The sequence below is a fragment of the Accipiter gentilis genome, chromosome 18, assembly GCF_929443795.1.
Source record: "Accipiter gentilis chromosome 18, bAccGen1.1, whole genome shotgun sequence".
In the NCBI taxonomy this organism is placed as follows: Eukaryota; Metazoa; Chordata; class Aves; order Accipitriformes; family Accipitridae; genus Astur; species Astur gentilis.
The window spans coordinates 17,680,153-17,704,602 of NC_064897.1; the positions used below are offsets into that span (position 1 = coordinate 17,680,153).

Sequence of the window (24,450 nt, forward strand, 5' to 3'; positions counted from 1 at the left end):
TACAGCTGTGGGATGTAGCTGCTTCCCCTTCAGGGGATTGTGCTCAGCATTCTGAGAGGAGAGGGCTTCTGTAGAGTAGAGGGCAGAGCCCTTATGGGGCTGCAGGGTGTCTCACTTATCAGAAGGACCTTGCCCGTTTTTGAGCTTGAACTCCTGGTTTGGGCTTGATGGATGACACAAACCCCTCAAACTTGGCAGGTGTTTCTCTCTGCTCAAGCCATTGGCTGGGTGGTGTGAGAAGAGCAATGTAATATCGATTCACCTTACTGCTAGGCCTCAGGGCTCTAGAGGGTTTTGGAGGTTCCATCACTTGACAATCCCCCTTGTGCTAACTCCTGAGCCTTGTGAGGAATGTGAAGGTGAGGTGCCATGGCTGGAAGGTGCGTGGGAGGAGGCCTGTGCCCTGTCATTCCTGCTGGGAAGGGAAGCCTGCTGGTGCAAACAGAAGGACCAGCCAGCATGAGGAAAGGGTTTGTGCTTTGTGTGGGCGTGGGGCAGGCAGTGCACCAACCCAGCTGCCCCAACATGTAACTCACCTTATCCCCAGCACCTCATAGTGGCCATACCTGGAGCTTTGCTGGCATGTGGTTGAATATGTGTTTCGGGGCTGGAGAAAGAAGCCTGGGAGCCATTTGCTCATCATGTTGTACCAGAGGAGATAGCAGCGTGTGTAGCAAACAAAGCCCGTTATTCACAGTGCACCTGTGGTACTGTTTTGCCTGTGTGTTAAGTACAAAACCAAACCTCTAAGTATTTGTGCTCTCCTGCATTTTAAATCTCAGAAGTGGGTCAGGCACCATTCTCTTCTGGAGAAGAAGGGACTGCCCTATGTAGGCTGCAAAAGGCTACCCTCAGGGGAGGGTAGTGTCCACTTGCAAGAAACTAGGAAGAGTCCTGCACCTCTTCCTCCTCCTGCAGCCTGCCTTTTCCAAGCCTCCAAGCACGGGGAGCTGCTACAGGACAAGAGCACAGAGTTGCAGGGGTAGCTGATGGGCAGCCACTGTACTAAGGCACACAAGTCCGGCTCTGACTGTCACCCAGGATGTTCCCTACAGTTCCCCTGCTTGCTGCAAGGGAAAGCAAGTGCATAGTCACTGCCTTATCTTTTTGTTTTTGGGTTTCCTTTAGGTAGCTGAAAATTACTTCTATGTGCCAGATCTGGGCCAGGTCCCTGAGATTGATGTGCCGTCCTACCTGCCAGACCTGCCTGGAATTGCTGCAGATCTCATGTACAGCGCTGATCTGGGCCCTGGCATCGCACCATCTGCCCCTAGCAGTGCTATTCCAGAGCTGCCCACTTTCAACACTGAATCAGCGGAGCCTTTGCAACCAGGTATTTGCAATCCCTGCTCCCAGGACCCCGTGAAGGAGGAAGGTAGGGATTGCTAGAAGGTGGAGACAAGGCAGAAAGTCACTTGGTGGAGACTTCAAGATGGATGTTGGAGATACCTCTGGCTTGCGCTTGGGCCTGAGTCAAAGCTGCACCCTGCTCAAGCACTGGCCAGACTCCAGGCCCCTCACATCCCCACCCCTCCATGGCTAGGGAGGAGGGAGGGCAGTATGCAAGGACTGGACTCCCAGCAGCCTGGTGGGATGCCCTGGGGAGGGCAGAGTAGGGGAATCTCAAACTCTGCCTTGGCCCTGCCTGCTGTTAAGAGATGCTGCAGGGTTGGAGTGCTCTGCTGCACGGTGCCTGCTGAGGACTTTGATCTGTTGCCACTGAGGCATGCGAAGCTCTGAGCTGAAGCTCTCAGTGTGCTGTCCTCTGTGACACTTCCAGATGCAACTTCTTTCATCTTTCAGACCTTCAAGATGCTGAGCTATTGCCACCTCCTCCACCACCACCTCCACCACCGCCTCCTGTTATGCCAACTACTGTGCCTCCTCCACCACCCCTGCCCCAGCCCACAGCTCCCTCTGAGCCAGCCCGGACAGCGAGCGAGGAGAGCAGCAATGCAGTGCCTGCAGGTAAGGGCTGGGCATCTCCACAGCTTCCCCAGCAGAATCTGACTCCTTGGCTTCAGCCCATGTCCTTGGTTGGTTCCCTGTGGCTTCCCAGCCTTCCGGCAGAGGAGGGAAGCTGCAGTGGGAGGGGAAGCTGCTCTTGCCTGCCTGGGAGCTGCAAGCCTTCAGTTCCCCCTCGGCAGGGCTTCTGCTGGCTGGGCTGAGTGCAAGCCTGTCACTAAGAGGTGGCTGGGCCTGGGTCACAGCCCTGAGCAGAAGCTGGAGGGGTATCAGAGCAGCCCTTTCCATAGGAATTTGGCTGGGCCTGTAGCTGGTGCACTGACCTGTGGCTGCTGCCTGTCCTTCCTGTCCCTGCAGCTTCAGTCCAGGGAGCCCCGAAAGAGGTGGTGAACCCCTCTACTGGGCGTGCCAGTCTCCTGGAGTCCATCCGCCAGGCCGGTGGCATTGGGAAGGCCAACCTCCGCAGTGTCAAGGAGAGGAAGCTGGAGAAGAAGAAGCAGAAGGAACAAGAACAAGGTGCTGAGGCTCTTTGGCAGAACCGATCTTCCTTGCTCTCTGCCCCAGGCTGAGGGGGGTGTAGTTCTGGGAGAGATGGGCAAGCCAGGAGCGCAGTGAATATACAGAGTGGAAAGGTGGTGTCTCTCCTTATAGGCTGGTGTAGGTCTCGGGGTTTTCCCATTCAGCCAAAGCTCTGTGAACTTGCTAAACCCCATCTGCCAGAAGGGTATTCGTGTTCTTGAGGGAGACCAGCTCTGTCTTGTGAAACTTCTATGCATGCCCTGTGTGCTGCATGGGGGCAGACACACAAAGGAAAGCCTGGGGCCAAGAGGGGCAGGGCCGAGCTGGTTTGAGCACGTTGGTTTAGGTAGCTGGGGAGAGTTCTGACGGAGCTCGTATGGCAGAACGAGACTGCAAATGCCCAGCCCTTTTTGTCCCTCAAGAAATTCCACTCTTGGATTTCCCCCGAAGATGATGTTACCCTGCGGTGCCTGGTGTTTTCCTGACCTGAAACTGGACTATAGTGGGAGAGATTAGGGGTGTGATACAAGATCAGAGGTTTGTTTGTGTTTTTTTTTTCTTTAATCTGAAGGCAGTATTGCAGGAGAATGTTTTTGCCATAGTGCTAGGTTCAGACTGACACTTATTCTTGTCTGACACTTCTTGTCTGACTTGTTTTGCTCTGTTTCAGTGAGAGCTACAGGACAAGGTGGAGATTTGATGTCAGATCTCTTCAACAAACTGGTGCTGAGGCGCAAAGGTACTGTCCTGCAGGGTGGCCTGCTCCTTCCCCCTAGGAAAGAGGGAGAGCACTTTCTGGCACCTCGCTTGTGTCCACCACAGCCCTAGAAACAGGAACAGAGACACTTTCCCTGGCAAGTGTGCCACAATGCGGGTGGGAGTGTCTTTACAAAGGGTGAGCAGAGGAATGTCCACCTCAAGTCCAGCTGGAGGCACTGAAGGAGGTTGTGTGTCTAAGGCAGAGGATGGACTCTGTGAGGAAGGGGCAGCAGTGTCTTTTTTAATGCAGTGCTGGGGCAGCTAGGCCCTCGCCTGTGGGGGGCAACCTAAGTTGCCCCAAGGCCTTGGCAGGTATCTGGGGCATTTAGGGCCAGTGTCACCCCTCAGTGTCTGGCCACAGGGTGGAGGAGGACATGGACTTGCTCAGGTGGAGCTTTAGTTAAATGAGCCCTTGGCACCAGGCTGTGGTGATATTTAAGCATGTTGGCTGTTCTGCTTGCCTGGGTCACCTGGGTGCTGGGAGCAGTGGTACAAGGCATGGTTTTTCCCCTTCCTGAGCCTCTGTGTTCTCTAGTGCCCAGATGTCACTCACTGGCACTTTTCCTTCCCTCGCAGGTATTTCAGGGAAGGGGCCTGGAGCCTCCGGAAATCCTGATGCTCCTGGAAGTCCTGCTGGTGCCTTTGCTCGTATGTCGGACTCAATACCACCCCTCCCACCCCCACAGCAGCCCATAGGTGAGGAGGATGAGGATGACTGGGAGTCATAGATGGGGTCAGCTGAGCATGTGTGAATCCCAGGACTCTTGAACTAAGCACCTCTGGGAGACCCCAGCCTGGGGCAGTACCTCCTGGAGGGTGGGCACTGGCATAGTTGTGGGGGACCCTGTCATTTCTTTTAGAAGAGGAGCAGGAGCAACATGAACTAACCACAGCTGAGGTTATAGTTATCAACGAGGGTTTTTCTTCTGCTGTCTGCTATTCACCTCAAATACTACATTCCATTTTGAATGCTGCTGTGGCTCATGCTGGTGCAATAAATCCTGCCTGAGCTGGTGGGCAGTCAAGCAGCCTGTGCTCAGAGGATCAGAACTAGCTTTGCTCCTGATTTAAAGGGCTCTCAGTCTTTCCTAATGTGACTGGTGATGACTACAAAAGCATCTCTTGCAGGCAAACAGCCCTTGCCTCATTTGTCTCCTTGCTGCTTGCTTGCTGCAGCTCCTGTTTGCTTGGTTGTTGCTAGAAGAGAGAATGAGTGTGCGTGTCCCTTCACAGGCATCTAATTCCTGATGCCTCTGTACGTGATGGTTTCTTCCTCTATCTGGCTTATGGAGATTCTTTGCCTGTTGCTGTCTGAAAACGTTTCAATAAAGTTGAAGGAAGCAGGTCCTTGCAGCCTTCACTTTGGTAAAAGCAGGAAGTGTGCTCAATTAAGCATCTATTAAGGGGGAGACCAGCTGTCCACTCCCATCTCAGGCAGGGGCTAGCCTTACACACCACCACCACCAGCCACAGGGCCCCAGCTGTTACAAGCAGGTGCCCCCCACCCCTGCTGCTGCTTTCACTGGGGTTAAGGCAGAGGTTGTACCAGACAGTAGGGTTTGTACCCACTGAAGGGGCAGGAGACCCACAATGGAAGTTTCTCAGAAGCAGCTGTTTCTTTCCCTGTGGGTCTAATTAACATACAGGGAGTGGGTACCAGCTCTGTATCTAATTATAAGTCCTTTCTTCATTGTGAAGAGCCTTGAGAGGTAGCATACAGCTGCTGAAACTGGCAAGGAGGCAAAAGAAGCTCTTGGGAAGAGACCTGCTCAGGATGACAAAGAGCTGGGGACAGCTGTGGGATTACATAGCTGTCCCTGTTGTTATCACTGCCCTCCAGCACTGACCCTTGACATAGGAAAGAAGCCCAGGAAAGTTACACTAAGAAAAAAAAAAAAAAGTAAAAAGAAGGTTTTACCATTTTCCACAGAAAGTTACTCTGAATTCAGAAACATAGGCAGTAAAAAAGGCAGAGCAATCCTGTGCTTAAGCATGAGCAAAGAAGTGCTGCACTATATTATGGCCGTATCCTTATTCCTGTTGAAAGAATGAACTGCTGCTTTAATCTATTGACTGCTTGAAGCAAGGTAGAAAGAAGGGGATAAGAAACGTTACCTATAGCTGCCCTATGTCTTACCAGTCTGACTGTGTAATTAGAACATGACACAAACTAATGGCCTGATAGTTCACAATTCTTGTGAAAAGCTCTGTATTTTCATTGGTCATCAAACCCCCTACACTTGGTTGTTGATGGGGAAAAAGCAGATATATGTGTTCAGTCAAAATAATTACACTCCCCATACTTAAGTGTTTGGGTTGAAAATATTTAATCAATTTAAATAAAACCTTAACAGCTGTAAACAAATAGGAACCTGCCTCAGACCTACAACCAGTTTCCCTCCTGGTTATGGTGCTGAAGGCTGCCTTACCATCATAGCGCTCAGATACTGAACAGCAAACATCCACAAAGGAGGCAGAAGGTGGAGATTCACAAACTCCCTGGTACAGTAAAGCAGGAACTTGTGTTGCTTTGGGTGTTCTTCAGAGGTGTAGCTCACAGAGCTGACCTACAGCCTGGTCTCTGGTCCACATCACAAAGCATCCGATTTCCCTCGATGGAACTAGGAACACACAAAACCAGACAGTTTGGCCCTGGCCTTACTCTAAAGTGAAAGTTTGAGAAAAGTACAGATGAGTACAGTGGGAAACAGTTTTGGAAGCAGTACATAAGATACTAGTTCTGACCTTTCTTAACTCTGCAAAAGCTGATCCAAAGGCAGGTTTCACCTGGGTTCTCTCCCTGATCCACTGCGGCAGTTTGTTAAAGATGGCAGGGCGTGCGTACCTGTGGTCCAGGAGCAGGATGCTTGCAAAGTCCTTCTGATGGCGAATGGCTCTGCCTGTACAGAGTATACAACCACATTAAAATGGCCCACTCAGGTGTTTGTTCTCAGGCAAGGAAGCTCAAGTTCCCATCATCTGTACTTAGACTGATTGGTAATGCATGCTTTTTCCCACCCTCCTACTTCACTGCAGTCACATTTCATATCCCCCAGCCTGTCCAAGGAAGGATGAATTACCTATCGACTGGTTTACTGCCTTCATGCACAGGTTTTCAATCAGCACTCTGCTAGGTGCCTGGCCAGCAGCTCTGGGCTGGAAAGGAGAGATAGGTAAGACTGAACATGAGGCAGATGTGAATCAAACTAGGGAATCTTAATGACAAAGTAAGTGAAGCAAATGCTTTTACTCCTGCAGAGTGAGTGGGTGGCCAAGCAGACCCCAAGCTGAGAGTAGGGAGGGACAGAAGAAAGGCTGCAGTCAGAAAACTCTGTTGAGCATTCACAAAGAGCCAGCCCAAGGCCGTTGAAGGCAGCAAACTTGTACCCATCTGCCCAGTTCCCCTTGGAACTCGGAGCTCCCAGCGAGCCCCAGTGGTGTTTCCCTCCACTAAGCTGTTTCCCTGTATTTAGGGCACCTGTACACATGCAGTGTGGAGAGGGCTGTGCTCTTGATACTACGCAGTCTGGGAAATGAGGGCAAGCTCAAAGAAAAAAAAAAAATAATAAAAAAATCTTCGAAGGCAGCCCTGGGACTCACATACTGGGAGGAAAGTTAATACTAAAAAGCAGAAGTGAAACAAGCAGAGGCGTGTCCCTGTTACCATTGTTTTGTCAAGCCAAGTCATTTTTTCCTGGAGCTCTGGAGATTTAATGTTGGGGTAAGGCATTCCCACCATAATCACACACCTGCAAGGGATAAGGGAGGACTGCATTATTCTTAATGTCTCATCCTAGAGCACTTTGCCAATAGACTGATAAATTAGAGGTCAGTGCACCCCTGAAAGACAGCCAACCCTGAAAACCAAAGGCGACAATAAAGCACAGCAGTCTGACAAGCACATTCTGAAAGGAAAGCCGCAGAGGGATTCAGGGTGCCAGAACAAGGTATTATCTAGCACAGCAAACCTAACTGCATTACTCGCATGAAAAGTAGTCTGGACAAGTGGCTTTTATACCACCCAGCAGACTTGGTCCTGTTGGTTTAAGCATCAGCCCAAGCCATGTGCTCCCCAGGATTTTCTATCTATGCAAATACTGACATGTCCATCCCACTTGGAGTCACCACACTGCAAGCCCAGTGCTCACCTTCCAAGGAACAGCCACCTTACCTTCCCAGGTCATCAGAGAAGTTGATCCCTTCACTCATTTTGCCTCCAACTACAGAAAGCAGCAGGGCCCCTGTCATCTGTCCTCCTGCCTGGCTGCAGCGCTGCAGAAGAGGGACCAGCAACTTAAACTAGAGTAGGGAAGATCTCTGTGCTTCAGAAACACTCCCACACCTGGGCTAGAGCCCTCTTTCCTTGTTAAAAGCGGTAATGCCCCCTTTAGCAGCACTCCCATACGCAGTTGGGGTGCCACACTCTCACCAGTCTGCCAGCTCAGCTTACCTTTATGCACTTGGCATATTCCACCAGCACCTGCTCGACCTGGTTGGCTTTCTTAGGCTCCTGAAAGATCTGTCATAGGCACAGTGCATCAGTTGCAGCAACAGGAAAGCAAATCATTTTACTCCCATGCCATTAAACAGCATATGGAACTAAGATCAGGAAAGGGCAAATTGCATGAAAAAACAACTTGACCAGCACCTTTCCCCTCCACTCTGGAAATGTGCTGCGTACTTACTACAGCACTTTCAACTGGGCTCTGAAGGGAGCAGCAGCTGCTCCTGCCCCTCCAACATTCCCTTTCAGCTTTGGCATACTTGTCTAATTCTGCAAGAAGTTACAAGTAATCTGAGAGCTGAAAGGCACGAGAGCAATGTGCACCTCTTGCACCTATGAATGAATGTGCAGTGGAATGAGGAGACCCTCCAGCTGCAAGATCTTGGAGGACAGTGGCAGGACCAATCAATTCAAATCACCAGTTAATTCCAAGTAATAGCTTCCGTTGTCCAGTGAATAAATTAGTTTTTTATGCAAAGCATACATAAAGTAATATTTCTTTATGTTATTCTAGCATGCCTAATTAGTTACTGAAAGTGCCTGCATTTTGATAGATGCTGCACCTTGGCCTAAATCACAAGTTGTTTTCCTAGTAAACAAGAGGTACATCTGTCTTTCCTGTGACAGTAGAGAACCTAAAGGATGTATTTTGTCTCGATTAGCAAGAAGCACTATCAAATTTTACCACCCAGAATCAGTCTTTCACTAGAAAAATAACTGGCAATTAATTACAAATATAAGTCAAAACTGTTTAGCTTATTACAGTAGCTATTTAATCCTCTGACTGCAGTTAATTTTCCCTGTGTAATTTATATATAATTTCAGTGTGATCTCACCACAGCCACCTCAGGAAAGACTTTAACCTTCCTCTGCTATGATATGATCTTGTGTGTGGGCAGCTGAAAGTCACACTTGCTGCACTTCTACCAAATTGCTTTGCTAATGCATATCCAATTTGCTGGAGACTGCAAAGGCCAAACAAGAACAAATCAGAGTTGAAAGGTAGAGCTAGCTGTGTGCTTGTGGCACAAAGCCTTGGAGGCACCAGGCAGACTGTTGGGACCCTGACAGAACACACCTGAAAGGCACTATGAGTGACAGCTGTACAAACACATGGAGAAGCTGAAGCATAATGCTTCCACCACAAAAACCTACAGGCAGATCCACATGCCAGAATGCCTGCACCAAGGGCTGTGAAATATCTGGGACTGTGCTCTCCTAATCCATGTGGTAAGTTATTTAGCTTTTGGTAGATGGAAGTCACAGCCAGGGTATACGTAATGCTTTTTTGGTTTTTTTCCCCTGGCACATGATCCAAGATCTCTGCCCCACACCCTGAGACAGTCAGACTGCCTGACCATCAATACTCAACCTTCAAATACTTGAGAGTCATTGCAAAAATTTTACATTTGCAGTGATGTCCCTATTTAATGTTTCTCACCACTTCTTCAACAGGAGTCACCACTGCTAGTCTTTAAATTCTCATCTCGGCACTTCTACCAGGAAAAAACCCCACCATTTGTCCTATGAACTGCAGTCTGGTGCCACTCTGCCTAGCCCTTAGTTGTGCTGGTCTGTGTTCAAGGGAGACATAGCTGAGCCTGGAAAAAACAAACTCCCTGTAAGAGAACCTGAACAGCCCCCCAGCCACATGGGAACAAGCTTGCTGGCTATGGAAAGCAAAGATTGTCTCCCCCATGGCCACTACACAGACTGTGCACTTAAAGAACCTATAGCCGCATTTAATCTAATTTAGACCCCAGCTCAGTGATCAGCCGCCCGGGAAGTATCATTTATTCATTACTGGAGGGACTGGCTAGATAAACATCCGCTCTGCTCTGCTGTGCAGAATATGAGGAAAAACTCAGCAAGAGAGGCCTGTAATGCATAGATAATTGTTTGATTTTTGAAACCTCCATTTAAAGTACCAACTGCCCCTGGCTGCATAATTACCTTCTTCTTAGTTGCCAGGCGGGTGAGCAGCCCCGTCTTCTCCCAGTGTGCATACACCTGCTTCTCATATTCATAGGAGGGGAAGAAGCACACCACACCCCCTGGGACCACGTTGCACAGGTTGCAAAGGATTCGACCTGTCTCATCCATCTGCAAGAGAGACAAGAGCATATTGCAGCTGACAGGAGCTCCACCTAACGCCACTCCAATTCTGTGCTCAATCCCAGAATCACACTTTCCCTATAACATGCCTTAGGGGAGGAAAAACGTGGGAAACATGCCAGGTCTAAGAGAGCTCTCTAGGAGAGCTGGGCATCACCAAAAAGCTCTTCACAGCTTGGCCTCTCCTCCTAATCCAGGGTTTCTGTTACTGCCGTGGAGCAGTGGTCATTCAGGAACGCAGGGTTTATGTCCGTGGTCCCAGTGGATGGGACCTGTCTCACTAGAACAGGTGTGGAGAGCTAGCTAGCACAACTGGTGGAAATTCAGCAGGGGCAGAGCAGATCTGGTGTCTGGCCTTGAGTGCTTACTGGCCCACCAAAGAAAGAAGGAAAAAGGGCAGAAACATCTGCTGCCACCCCTATGGCTTGGGCTGCACTCTGCAGGTCTGCCACATTCCACTGTCACTGAGCCCTTCAAACTGTGAAGCAGAGTCAGAAATCTCCTTCTGATGCCCAGCACACAAACGCAGGATCTCAGTACAGCCAAACAGGAGTTGCTAGCATTCCTCGTCTGTGAGCAGGTAGCTCAAAACCCCTTTTGCTGCTACTCTTTCCCAATTACTTGGCAATACACCTGCTTCAAATCCCATGGATTTCCCTTGCCATGGCTTTTGCTCAGCCCACCTTTCAAACAGAGGGCACACACTGTCCTACAAAACACAAGCACGTGAAGCAAAAAAGAGATACCAGGGAAGGGAAAAAAAGGAAAGACTGACCATCTGAGGCAGGTCTCTCTTCTGGTAGGTAAACTCCAGCTGCTGGTTGGAAGGGCCACTGCAGAGAATTATGGGTAAAATGTTTTCTGGAGGAATCACATGTCCTAGAAACAAAAAACAAAGTAGTGAGAGCCAACATCACTGCTGTTGGCACAAATCCCACTAGCTCTTCAGCTCTACCTGCGTGCAGCGAGAGAGGCACACGTTTGCCTGGCTAAGGCAAAGTGCCTAAGTCACTCGGCTGCTCTGCCTTCCGTTCCCTGAGCCCCTGGGAAGAAGGCACGGCACGCTGCCTGCTGATACTGGCCGAGACCGCTGAGGAAGCTCAGAGTGGAAGGGAACTAGCATGGCACCCCTTTGCTGCCATGACTTCTGGGAAAGATGCCGTGTTGCTTAGAGCGCTGACAAACAGCGCCAAAGCGCAACGCTCGGGTCTCGCAGAGACCGATTATGACCCCTCCCCGCCACCCCGGCACACTCACCACAAGAGAACTCCACCACGCGCGCAGGGTCCACACCAGCGCAGGACAGCAACTGCTCTCGGAAATCAGCCACCTACGAACCAGAAGCCGAAGAGGGGTAAAGCACCAGCGTCCCAAAAGACACCGCATCAGCCACGCTGCTGCTGCTCCTTGAGCACCAGCGGCGAGGCAGGGAGAGCGGGTCAGCTCCCTCCGTGATGAGAAAATCAAGGGCGTGCGAGCGCTGAGCGCGCAAGCCCGGGCTGGGAGGCGAGCTGGAGCCCGGGGCGCCGAAGGAGGAAGGGCCGGCGTAAATCCCTCCAGGTCTGCCACGGCCCGCGGCCGCCGCCGAGCGCAGAGCCCCCCGGCCCGGCCGCCCCCCGCCCCGAGCCCGGGGCCGCCTTCGCCGGGCGAGGAGCGGCGGCGCCCCCTGCCGGCCGGCCGCCCGCCCGCCCCGGCGCGCCGCTCCGCGCTCTGCCCCGGGGCGAGGGGCACGGCCCGGCCCGGCCCGGCCCGCCTGCCCCCCGCCAAGGCCGGGCCGAGCGCCCGGGGCGGACCTGCAAGCTGGCCCGAGCGCAGAGGGCGGCGTGAAGGGGGCGGGGGGCTCCCCTTCCAGGGCCCGCCGTGGCCCTGCTGCACAGGGCGGGCAGGTGCCCTGCCTGGAACCAGCCAGCCTCGCTTGGCGCAACGGGCTCCAATTTCAGACTTCCCCAGGCCCCAAAACCCGTTACCGGGACTCCCAAGCGCCGCACAGACCACAGCTTGGACTGCAACTACGTCCTCTCTCCCAGTTGCAGTCTGAAGGGTTCAAAGCTGGAAGGGCAGCCTTCCAGAAGGGAGGTCCTGCGCTTCACGCCCTCCTTGCCCGCCTTGTCACCACAAGAGCAGAGGAAATCTCAGGACATTGGTGTCCAGGAACAGGATAAATGTAACTAGCTGGGATACCTGACACGCCCCACTGCATCTCTACAGCACAAACACGCTTGTCTCTTGGGCACTAAAGCAACAGGAGAGGGATGATAAGCTGCCTGCCACCGTACCAATACTGACGTGTTGATTTTTCTGAAAGATCCCCTATGGGATGGTCCCTGTGGGATCCCTGTCCGGTTACAAGGTCAGATGGTTTTTCAAGGTCCTCTGACTACTACCTGTGCTAGTTCCAACCTACCACGAGCTCAGCCTCAGCCTGTATCGTCCTGAGAAAGGCTGACAAGGGCAATCGTGCCCTCGCACCTACTTTTTGCACCAACAGGCAACGTGACACCTCATGCAGGGAAATTGTACAGGGAGATAAAAAGGTAGGTAGGAGAGGTCTTTTCCCACCGACACCATGGGAAGCAAGAAGAAGAGCACATCCCAGTGGGGCCAAGCTGCTATCTTTCCATGCCTGCTTACAGAAAGCACCAGAGACCTCCCGACACCTCAGCACAGCATCCTTATTCCCTCACCGGCTGCATGGTGCCTCCAGCAATGATTACAGCACGGCATTCTTCCACCACCTTGGCGAAGTGGACAGCTGGATTCAGCAAGAGGAATTTGAGGCTGCTTTGACCAACTGTGCCTGGGAAAAGGAGATAAACAGCATCAGGAGCTAGTGGTGACACACAGTCAGGGATATAAGAGATTCTCCCTCCTGCTCTGGGCACTCTGGCAGGTCCCCACCTCTCAAAGCAAGGACTTGCTATTCAACACTGCCAGGGGCAGCAGCAGGTAATACCAGCCTGGAGGTTACCTTCCGCTTCCAAATCTTGCTGCAGCCATAGAAAAGACACAGTAAATTGCAAGACAAAAATTGACATCCAAAGTGGGAGCAGAGCTCTGCAAAACCTGGCCCCAATGCCCTTGGTTAAGAATTCCTTGGGTTCATAAGCACCCTCAGACAGACCAAGCCTGCTAACCTGCATCACAGACACCACAGATATATTGCTGCAGGCTTCCCCCAGGCTCAGGATCTCCTCCCTCACTGCTAGTGAAGCTTCCTGCTTGCAACTCCTGCCACCTCTCCCCAGCTTGCCTTTTCCAGTACCTTGCCTGCTGAGAATGACTCTGCCATCTTGGTTTGCATTCGTCAGGGCTGAGAGAAACCCTTCAATCTGCATCAATGGAGAGGCAGTTCGGAGCTGCTCATTCTCAGCCTCCATGGGAGGGATCTGGGGAGCACCTGCTGGCCCGAAGAGAAAAGGAGAGGCAGGCAACTTAGGCCACACTTCTGAAGACAGGGACTAAGCACAAAACATGGATGGGTCCTTTCTACAGGAACACGATACCTAGTCTACATATGCAGGCAGAGAGCAAAGACCCAATAAAGGAGAGAACCCAAGTTCTGTCTCATTGCCAGGAAAAAAAAAAAAAAAAGATAGATAGATCCGGGTTTTGTAGCTGGCAACACTAAACAGAGCTACCCATGGTAGTTCTGGTCCCAGAGCCAGCAGGTCACAGCAATGAAAAGCTTGAGTGCATTCAGTGTAAACAGGGAATCGCATCATCATTCAGCTTGGAAGGGACCTCAGGAGATCATCTAATCATATATATAGTTGCCTAGGTCATCTACTTAGATATATCAAAAAACATCTGTGCAGGAGAGCTTCTGGAGTCTCTCTTTCTTCAAATCTCTTCAAATCTGCCTCCCCCCTTTTCTCATGCAGATAGATGCAGGTTCCACATCCTCACTTTGTCTGCAGATACACAAGTGCACAAGTGGAGGATGCCTGAACTCACCCTCTTTATCAGATCCTTGCTGGAGAGTCAGAAGAAAGTTCTGCAAACCAGCCAATTTCTGGTTCTCCTTGTTGGTCTTCACAGCTGCGGCAGGGCCTCCATATCGCTCCATAAACCCAAAAAGCTGCCAAGCAAAAGCCAGAAGGACTAAGACTACCAACAGCAGGAATCAGGCAAGATAAAAACAGGTTTGCTGGCCTGCCACAAATAAAGTTCCTTGGTAGGTGTTCACAAACCAGCCCAAACAGAATCTATCAGCACAGACCAGAGCTCCCATTACTTTCCTCCACCCATTGAATCAAAACCAAAACAAGGCTCTGATGGTTGTTCCTCCAGTGCAGTGCAGCCTACCAGGCTGGCAGGTTTGAGGCCAAGCAGCACAGAATTAGCACCCACTGGAATACTGTGGTACACCATGTTGTATGTTTCTTTGCTGTATAAGCAAAAGGTAATCTGCCCATAGAGTGCTTTTTGCAGGAACCATTTTGCTTGCAGAGCAGGGTAGAGAAGAAAAGCTCCCAACCCAGCTGCTGCATCTTCCACTTCAAATTCAATGTGTGAAACAGCATTTGAACACTGTTGACCATAAAGCCTCAGGGGCAGTACCTTCCTACTGATGAGGCTCTTCTCGCAGTAACGCTGAACCTGTTGGAGGAAGACAGGAAAATGAACTGGCATTCAGTATCCCTTCTCCCATCCTGCTGCCCTTGATCCCTGTCCAGCAGGGATATCACTTGCTGTTCTTGCTGTGTTCTTGGGGAGGGGTGCACAGTTTTTCATGAGTGTTGCCTCCCAGACAATAGTTTATTACAAAGGCATTGCTTCTAGAATGGAAACACACTGTGTTTAGGTGCTGTGTTTGGAGGTTCGAGGGATGGGTTAGGTTACTGGAATAGTATAGTTTCTTCATCCTCAACCCTTACAGTTTAGCTTTGCCTACACACAGCCTCTGCACTCATACATGTTTAATTGCTTGCTTCCCTCTACCCCAAGACCACCTATCCAGCTTTAACACACTGTTATCTAGACAACAGCAGAAGAGATCTATACATTGGGGAGTCGGGGAGAATCTGCTAGAAAGCAGATTCTGCCATGTGGGCCTTGGCTCTACTTCCAGCTCTCAAACACACTTCCTGATAACCTTGAACCAGTCACCAACACCTGTGCCCTAGCAGACAATGATATTTGCATTACCTTGAAGAGGTTGATATTATCAATCTGGCTCTGAAATAGAAAGTCATTGATGGATTTTAGCACTGTCCCTGAAAGAAAACGGAGGAAAGAAGAAAAAAATTACTAGCTGCTGGGCCTGCAGCCCCTTGCTGCCCACACTCATGTCCCTGACTGATGGCTGCATACCCAAGGTGTTCACTCCAGTCTTACCTGTTTGGGAAACTGCCTGACAGCTAGGATTTTGGTTCACATTACCTGTAAAACATGAAACCAATTCAAGAAAGGGTTATAATGGGTCTGTCTCAAAATTAAGCAAGAGACTAACAACTGAGCTGAAAGGGACACTGCACCAGGACAAAAACCTTGCAAGAAATAACTAGACACCTGCAAAATGTAGCTATACAGACAAAACATCAGCTCCTGCTCAGTTTTCATTTCCCCTGTAGGGCAGCCCTACATTGTAGGACAAGTGTACTGCTGCATCCTAAGAAACACCACCTACATTCCTTCTGTAGCAGAGGCAGCAGGTAGGATGGGTGCATACAAATGCTCACACACTATGTAGTCATCATGCTGTAAAGATGAAGGGACAGGGACTGCAATGCATCCATCACCCCTCCTCAATGCAGCAGCAGGGAGCTGAGAGGCGCATAGGCTGGCAGGTGACTGGGAAGAGGGGAAAACCTGAGGACAGCTCCATGCCTAGACCCCGACAGCCAGAACAGGATTAATTGCTGCCAATCACTGCGTTTTATGTCCTAGTGTTTAACACTCACCTCACATCTCACTTCTGCAGCCTCAGTCATGAAGCTGTACACAGGCTGCATTTTCTAATGAAAGCACTTAACTGAGTGTGGGGAAGAGTGGCAGGAACAGAGGGTGAAGAGAAGTATACATTTGAGAGAAAGGCAGAGAGCACCACCAGGACCCTGCCCCAAAAAGCTGCATTTCCCCTGGGCAAGGAGGAAGTTCTTTATGAACTTATGACAGGCTGTCCTCAAGATACACTGAGGTCTAGCAAACAAATCATTAGAGGAAAGAAGCCCTGCAAATTCCAGTGGATTTGAAATCACAGCAAAATAAAATTATCTCACAAAGGAAAGCACCACTCAAGAAAGATTCATTCGGCAGAGGCATGCCTGACACAGATAGAGGCCTTGCTACCAGATGACCCAGCAGATTTATTCTGTGCAGCTCTTGTGCTGTCCTGATCACTGTCACATATCTGCTGTATTCCTCACTTAGCATCCTACTTTGTCCCCACTCAAATCAGATCTGAAAACCACACAGAAAGAGAAGGAAACTGCCTCTACCAAACTACAATGTCATCTGCCACTCCTCAGCTAGTCAAACAAAGAGAGGGGTTCAGGCAGACACCAGTCAACATGCCGACGTTAGAAAACAGCCTGAGAATAAATATTACTGGCATCTGAACCTATACATGAGCAACACTTCCCCACAGTCTCTGCAGAGGGGGAAGGAGGACAGTGCCCTGAAGAAGCACCAACTAGCTCAGAGCCTATCAGCATCCCTGGAGACAGAAATAGGTTTGCTTACCTCCCAGCATGGCCACAAACCGCTCCAGCAAATACAGGATCTGCTTAATGTACATCAAGTTCTTTGCCTTCAAACGTTTCCTATGAAAAATGAGACAAGTATTAGGCCCCAAAACATATTCAGAGAGTAACTCAAGCAGCTGAGCTGCAGAAACAAAAGCACCTGAACTCCCCTTCATTTGGGGGAGACGGGAACCAAGAATGATTTCTTCAGGCTCACTCTCCCTGTTTGTAACAGGGCATAGACCTCTGGATATCCTGTCTAAGGTCACCCCAGAACACTCACCTATGCACCTCACACTGTTCCTACCATTGCCTTTCTCCTCACATATTAGTTAGTTTGTTTATTACAATGGCAGCGATGCCTGAAGTCCCTGTTGCAGTAGTGCTCCACAAATTCAAAGTTATTAGCATTGAGCACAGTAATCAACCACTGCAGGGATGACAGGATGCAGAGCCAAAACTCACATATAGCTTCCTCCTCCTCAGAGCTTACCGCCTCTGCCATAATGCCAGTCAGCACATGAAAGACTAAGGGGAGACATGAAAGACTGAATCTTTTGAAACCCTGCATCACAAAGCAGGAGCTATTAGAGGGAGATATTGGGAAAGGAACTGAGAGAATAAGGGAAAGCCAGAATCCTCAGGGTATCCCCCTTCTCACTGCTTAATACCAGACCCATGAGTCTGACTTAGACAGATTCTAGACAGAGATAATGAAGCAAGTGGCTTTTCATCTGCAGAAGGATTAATGCAAATAACTTTCCAGTGGGGAAAAAGCAAGAAAGACCCTGCAGACATGAGGCAAGCCATGGCATCCACACTGCCTGCCACTGTTGCGCTGTTTTCCTCTGAGATCCTCACCTGTATCGCTCCATGTACTGCAACAGCTGGGAATGGGCACAGCACAGCTAAACGAACAGAAAAAGGAGCTGTTATTACAAAGGAGTCAAGAAAGGGCGCTCTGCTAGATGCAGAGCTCACTCATGATTAACAGGCCAGGCTATGACTCACCTGAGAGCCACTGACTTCCACACTATGGATACAGGTGATGGTGTCTATGAGGTTGTGGGCCTCATCAATGATTACGACCTGGTCCTTCAGCTTGATCCCAGCAGCACTCCTGGTAGGCTCATGCAAGAGCATCTGATAGGGCAGCACCACCAGCTACAGGAGAAGCACACACTGCCCTGATTCTAGCTCTCATCCTTACAAACTTAGGGCACTCCTCAACCGGTCATTAAAGGCCCATATCAGATGGCCTCACAGAATTCAGTCAAGTTACTCTTATTAGGGGAAAGGTAGGAAGAGAGATAGGAGCACATGCTTGAGAGAGGCATTGGGATGTAAGCTGAAGAGAAATCATTATGCTACAACTGCATATCAGTTCAGGTCACCTTCTGAATCTCCTCTGAAGCACTGAAAGCACATCTTCCAGTAGAGAACCAAGCAAGGAAGAAGAGCAGTGGCAAGAGCTAAGATTACACTCATGCATCAGTATTGCCTCAGAGTTATTGAGCCTTTCAAGTATTTCAGAATGCTGAGACATACTCACTGCCTCCCTATTAACTTCAAATGGGTATTCTCATTTTCCTTTGCTTTCTCAGCAAAACTACAGCTGACAGAAACACAGCCTATTTACAGACTCCCAAAATATTGAGTAACAGTACTGGAGGGAGCAGGCAATTGGTTTATTCTTAGAGCTCCTGGCATTAATTCCACTAAAAATATGTGCACCTTACCTGAGCAGCAGGAATGGCGTATCGACTCCCATAATATGGACAGGCTTTGGACTCCTTTCCCAAAGCCACCAACTGCTCAATATCTTTCACTTCCACTAGAACTTCATCACGGAGAAACTGCATTTGCTCATAGGAATAAAACGGGCACACAGTGCGACTTGCACGTCTCTTCTTCCCTTCACTCTCTTCATCACTCTTCTTTTCTAACAGCAGAAATCAAAAGAAAGCTATGAGCAATACACACGATAGCCTACAAAAAAAAAAAAACATTTTGCAAAACCTGCTGGATTTCAAAGCAGGCTTTGTCATGTGTATTTTTGACCTATCATCTATTTAAAAATTATTCAGCAGTAACATTTCCATCTCCACAGTGGACAGTACTCTTGCCAGTTAGATTTAGCCACGTGACATTTTCCAACATTGCTAGTACCAAGTTACAAAGACAAGTATCATTCTGCTGCAGAAGTCCTGACCAACTTAAGACACTCAGAAAATACTCAGAAAAAGATGTCAGCATCCTAGCCTGGAGGTAAAGAAAAGTAAAAGCGCGAAGGATCTCTAGCTCTGCTCCTCCAACTTGCCATTTTCAAGCTCCTACCACCCTCTTTCTAGAACCAACTGACAGTGCACACTATCTCCAGACTCTCATACCAGTTTTATCAGCAATTGCTTCCCCAGGCTGGAAGTGTTCCTACCATGTTTGTTCTTTTGCATCTCCATGCAGCGGTCATTGATGAGCGAGAGAGCCCCCAAGCGTCGCACCTCCTCATTGACACATAGATTCTTGGACATGCAAAGAGAGGAAGGTAATTGAGAACTGAGTGCTCCGTATGCACCCTTTGCTGTACAAGAAAAGATTTCTTTAAAGCAATCTCAGGCCAGATTCTGAAATGGAAAAGTCTATCGGTCAGACATTTTGCATACTAACTGCTACAAATATGCTCGAAACCCATAAAAACTTAGCAAGGAGGAAAAAAATGATAAAAGGTGCACTGAGATGGCTCACTGCTACACAGCAGCTTCTAAAAAGTGCTGCCAGAAGTAATACTAAGAGAAGCGCCTTCCCAGTAACTCAGACATCTGTAATATTCCACAACAGGAAAGGTAAAACAGACTTTTGCATTTACATCAAAGGTAGACGGCCAGAACAGAGCTCTCAGAAAAACGTACATCACACAGATCTGTGTCACGATCTATGACTGCTTTAGTTTTTCAATGTGAGATTCAGTCAATCCCTGAGATGCCTTCTGTGGTGTCACATCCACACACCTCCTCACAAAGTCTCTCACATTAAGTTAACATGCACTCTTGGTCCCTTATAAACAATACCACATACCTGCCTGGATCCCAAGGAGACCAGACGAGTGTCTTTGCCAAAAGGACTTTTTTGCACCTCACGCACAAACTGAGATAGCTGGGAGTGAGTGCGGCTGCAGTAGTAAATCTAAAATGAGGAAGAACAAAGGGAAGACAAGAGGAACATGGACGCCAATCCCCTACCTACAACCAATCCTGCAAGGAAGCAGCCAAGCACCTCAACAAGGTTAATCTTGCTCAAGCCTTCAAAAATACAAGGGAAGGGACACGTGTTTGAGTGTCAACTTACAACTGTTGAGGCCAACAGCCTTATCTTTGTTTTCTCCTATGCATTTGCCTTTGTTTCCATTTAATTTTCCAAGGTCCCCATAAAAACAGGGACTCACCATTGGAGAGTAATAAAAAACTGCTACTTGCAGTGTACTTTTACAGCAAGCCACAGCAAAAATTCAGCAGCATTAGCAGAGCAAGCTGCTTAGGCAGCCAGTGTAGTCCAGAAGGAGGTCAGCACAGCAGAACTGGTTGCTATTATCAACAAACTTGGCAATTCTTGGATGCTAGTTCCTAAATCCTTTGTACCGCATGACTCTGGGAAGGGTGCAAGGAAGCCATAATTCTGCTCACTCCTACACTGTTCTATGAGGTGGCACTATTCACTTTCCTCATCTCACCTTAGTCACATGTTCCTCTTCCAAATCATCGTCATCTTCCTCCAGCCTAAGAAAAGAGAAAGCTCAGTTTCCTTTCAGCAGATCACTGACAGTTAGAATCAAATGATGCTCTACTACAAGACAGAGGTCTCAAAAGAGATGGTTATGTCATCTCAAGAAGCGCCTCAGATCTTAACTCGGGAGGTAAAAGAAAAATCAAATTTTTAAGAATAGTGTAAGTGTGCACAAATCAAGTCAAGCCCTCCTCTTTAAAAGAAAAATGTCTGTAGGGCTCTGTCTTTAGCAACTTCAAGAATTTATTTTTTTTTCTTTTAAATCTGGGGCTTCTAAGCCCCAGGCATAAGCTAATCAGTGCTATACTATTCTTCGGTGAGCTTATTTATTTATTTTTGTAAAACTTTCCCTTTAAAGACAATTTACCACCCTCAAGCTATTGCATAAAGAAAAGCTTCAGGAAGATATTTAGTTGCCATAGAGTTCCTCAAAGGCAACGGCAGTTTAATGTTTGATAAACTACATATAAACAAAGTAGTTAAGTGTTTTGCAATTTTTAAGGCAGAAGGCTCTGTGTAGATACTAATTAGTAAATTCGTATTTTAAATGTACTTGACTTTTCATGCTGAAGTATGGCTTCTGGCTTTCTGCATAAAGCAAATGTATGAGAGAGAAAAGCATGTATGGGGTTTTCATGCTAAAGCTCAGTCTTCAGAAATGCGAACATGTCTCCCTTTAGAGTATCAAAAGATGCCAGTGCTAATCTGCAGGACTCATAGCTTCCTCTGATGCCCTGAGTGTGGTTTTGCTTTTCTAATGCAAGGAACTTGATCTCAAGTCACTCACTCAACATCCAGAGGCATTCTTTGGGAAACCAGGCATGGATAAAGGCAGGACATTTGCCACACATTTTAAGAAAGATGCACTTTCTCAGAAAACACTTCAGGTCACTCCGATCAGTTTAACAAAAACTTAAAAAAATGAAACAATAACACGCCCCCCCCCCCCCCCCAAAAAAAAAAAAAAACCACCAAAACAAACAAACAAACACCCAGAACAACCACTACCTTACACAGCTTGAATGGGGGAGAAACTCCAGATGCACACAATCACAGGTGAAATCTCTTTAATCAAGGCAAACCAAAAATGATACAGGACATGTTTCCTTGGCATGGAACCCTCTCAGTCCCTGTCCTTACCCAGATACCACTTTCTTTTCTTCATCACTCTCATATTCAGCAAGAATCAGCTCCTCCTCATTGTGATCCAGCTGCTCTAGAACATCCACCCCAGCTCCCTCTGAAAGAACCTCTTTGCTGAGCTGAAGAAGGTGCTTTGTCTCATCCTCCTCACCTCTCTGAAGGGAACACACCATCACATTATTTCTCTTACAGAAAGAGAGGTATTGCTTTATGCCATGGACAGGTCAGAAGACAGCACAGTCCCCCCCACGCAACACAGGGAATGGCTTGCTGGGTAAAACCCCAGCAGGACAAGCAAAGGCACCAAGGGTGTCTGAAGCTGTTCTGCCCCACAGAATGCAGTTGTAACCAACAACCAAAGAGTTGCCCTCACAGACCATACGAAGGGGAAATATAAAAAACCTTCTATGCAAAAAAGCTCACTGAACTAATAGATCCTGAAATTACAATATTCATGTAATCCAGTATTAGTTGCTTAAAGCGGCCCATAAAAGATGTGCGCCTGAGGAAAAAACAGCATGCAAATAAATGCAACCAAACAAACATATAAAGACATAACCAAACACTCTGTCCACATTTAACTCAAAGCTAGGATAAACTCAGCACCTATTTTAGAACACAGAGCACAAGACTCCTCTTGCTGTTTTTTTTCTCCAGTTATGTGGTTCTTATTCTAGCAAACACAGGTCTACCCCTCTACAAAAATTCCATTAAACTGTTGAAGAATAGTTTTCTGATTAACTTTGTGTTCTAATAAAGAAGAGTTCATTTTTTCAATATGAAAACAGTATTTTCCAATATCAATGAGCAGTTTTTTACCACGGCATTTATGAAAAATGCAGTTAGCGAGCACTACAGAGGAGATGAATCAGTTGCTTTTCCAAATCTCTGTAGTATTTCTCTCATTTGCTTTCCTGTTTCTTGTCATGCTTCTCATTTTACATACTCTTCATCCTCTTAATAGACAAAAGTTCTTTGTTCCATTTGTTTTTTATTTGCCATTCCCCTCTGAACCTTTGCTATGTCTGCCATACCCTTTTGACAGGAGTTGACCAAAACACAGCCCTTGAGATGGAGCACACTAGAAATTAATAGCCTGGCGGCCTAATAAATCTGCCTGTTTGGGGACCTGAAGGGGGTATCTTTAGGAAGTTTGACTCACCAGCAAAAAGCTCTTAGAAACAAGAGTACTGAGGCCAGTTCACCCATCTAACCGGCAGGAAAATATATCTGTGAACTTTTTGTATGTAGAAAAGAGACATTTCTGAACAAAACAATCACATTTGCAATGAAAGTAAAAAAATACAACCATTCCCTAGTTGTGAGCAAAATACAACCAAAGCCTGACGTGGCTTTTTTGAGAGGGTCTTCTGTTCCCATGATCTTAAATTTAATCACAGTTCTACAGGTTTTATTCCAGAAGTACAGAGTGTTCACACATGCTCATAAAACAGAGAGCTTTCAAAAAAAAAAATAATTAAAAAAATAAAAATCCAAGCATTAAAGCCTTTAAAACAAAAGCAGAGGGCCAGAAGGCCATCAGAACACATGCCCTTTCTGTCCACACACAAACATTGTCACAAGAAATTCTCTACGCACAAATTGTTTTTCACATCTGTATTTTAAAAAGAAAACTAATAAAAAATTCTGGATGGCCAATTTCAGCAACTTAATACAAAGGGCTCCCCAAACAGACAGGTTGGAAAATTCAGCGTGAAGTCGCAGACGTAAGCAAGTATGAACAACACTCAAGGTAACCAAACCAGAAAGTTCTAATCTCTGCGAGATAACTCACCTTCCTCTTCGCTGCATATTTTAACTGTACATTATGGCGAATTTTCTCAAGACGATCTTCTCGCTTTTTCCTCCTGATCTGCTCTTCCTAAAATAAAGGGAGAGTGAAGGAAGAATGAAGAGTATTTGGACCGAAACCCTGGGTATAATTACTTTCTTATGCCCTGGGTATAGAAAAAAATTAACTCTGAAACAAAATTGTCAGTACACCGTCCCTTTCTCCTGGAGCGCACGCCTGTTACAGATTACTGTGTTCAGAGCAATACAGTTTTCTGTCTTACGCAACCCGCACGGCAATGCCTCATCCCTCATAGCCGAGACAAAGTCCTGTGAAAGACAAGGACCACCACCAAAGTCCGCCTCGCCTGTTTTTCCAATCATCGCCCGGGACGTGAGCCTTTCTGACCCTCACACCTCCTTGTTTTACCCATCCCCTGCATTCCAGCGTTTCTCCACCTTTAGCCTGTCCACCATGTCCCGCTCTTCCTTCTTCTGCACAAAGGCCGTAACCCAGTCCGGTTCCCCGGCGGTGTCTCTGCTCTCTGGGGGCGCTGGCCCAGCTGGAGTCAGCGGCTGCTTCCCCTCCTGCCCGCTCTCCGCAGGCGCCAGAAGTCGCGCCTCCTCCCGCTGCTTCTTCTCCTCGAAGTCTCGGAGCCAGGAGAGGGCCCCGCAGATAAGACTCAGCGACTTTCCCTGCCACAGAAAATAAAGACGACCGGGCTCCCGCCGCCGCCGCCGCCGCCACCGACGCCCGCACGGCAGCCGTGCCCCTCCGCAGGGCCGACCCGCTCGGTGACAGACCCTCCGGAGCGGGGTCGGGCCCAGACCTGGCCCCTCTCCCCGGCCACCACCGTCCCTCCCCACCCAGCGGGCCCTCCGTCCTCCCCGCGGCCGCCGGCTCCCTGCCGGGCCGCGGCTGCCGCCGCCCCGCCTCACCGTGCCCGTGGGGCTCTCGAAGATCCCGACGCGGCCAGCCTCCAGCGCGCCGTACAGCGCCGCCATGAACCGCTCCTGGATGAGGTAGGGCGTGTAGGGGAAGGGGAACCGGCCCCCCTCAGGGCCCGCCGCCCCGCTTTCCATCCCGCCCGCCGCCGCCCCGCTTCGAACCGAGCGCCGGACGCGCCCCGCCCCCTTCCCGTGACGGCCCGCGCCGAGCGGAAGGCCCGCGCCTCCTCCGGGGGCGGC

The 24,450-nt window shown here is 48.9% G+C and overlaps 2 protein-coding genes across 12 annotated transcripts in view; one reads left to right on the forward strand and one right to left on the reverse strand.

Annotated features, from left to right (window-relative positions):
* WASHC1 (WASH complex subunit 1) overlaps positions 1 to 5,660 on the forward strand; it is a 46,539-nt gene extending 40,879 nt beyond the window's left edge. For all 6 annotated transcript variants that reach the window (XM_049822676.1, XM_049822675.1, XM_049822677.1 and 3 more), the window contains 5 exons: positions 1,129 to 1,333; positions 1,804 to 1,968; positions 2,323 to 2,481; positions 3,155 to 3,223; positions 3,820 to 5,660. In XM_049822676.1, the coding sequence (XP_049678633.1) occupies positions 1,129 to 1,333; positions 1,804 to 1,968; positions 2,323 to 2,481; positions 3,155 to 3,223; positions 3,820 to 3,971 (750 nt within the window). In that variant the 3' untranslated portion in view covers positions 3,972 to 5,660. The remainder of the gene's footprint in view (positions 1 to 1,128; positions 1,334 to 1,803; positions 1,969 to 2,322; positions 2,482 to 3,154; positions 3,224 to 3,819) is intronic.
* Positions 1 to 24,375, reverse strand: DDX11 (DEAD/H-box helicase 11). 6 transcript variants are annotated; one of them, XM_049822656.1, is made up of 29 exons: positions 24,202 to 24,375; positions 23,722 to 23,958; positions 23,267 to 23,353; positions 21,469 to 21,626; positions 20,276 to 20,321; positions 19,624 to 19,731; positions 18,983 to 19,070; positions 18,288 to 18,490; positions 17,560 to 17,712; positions 17,410 to 17,456; positions 16,547 to 16,626; positions 15,200 to 15,244; positions 15,011 to 15,078; positions 14,423 to 14,461; positions 13,817 to 13,940; positions 13,125 to 13,262; positions 12,547 to 12,659; positions 11,120 to 11,192; positions 10,638 to 10,741; positions 9,701 to 9,850; positions 7,694 to 7,762; positions 7,415 to 7,515; positions 6,908 to 6,992; positions 6,324 to 6,399; positions 5,989 to 6,143; positions 5,673 to 5,864; positions 2,289 to 2,447; positions 567 to 719; positions 1 to 432 (listed from the first exon to the last, which is right to left on the reverse strand). In XM_049822656.1, exons 1-26 carry the CDS (start codon positions 24,343 to 24,345, stop codon positions 5,835 to 5,837), a joined length of 2,721 nt encoding a protein of 906 aa, XP_049678613.1. In that variant the 5' UTR covers positions 24,346 to 24,375; the 3' UTR covers positions 1 to 432; positions 567 to 719; positions 2,289 to 2,447; positions 5,673 to 5,834. The 6 variants fall into 6 exon arrangements, with proteins under 6 accessions (XP_049678613.1, XP_049678615.1, XP_049678612.1 ...); XM_049822658.1 differs by having other exon boundaries at positions 1 to 719; positions 13,125 to 13,259; XM_049822655.1 differs by having other exon boundaries at positions 1 to 719.
* Positions 24,376 to 24,450: the final 75 nt, after the last annotated feature.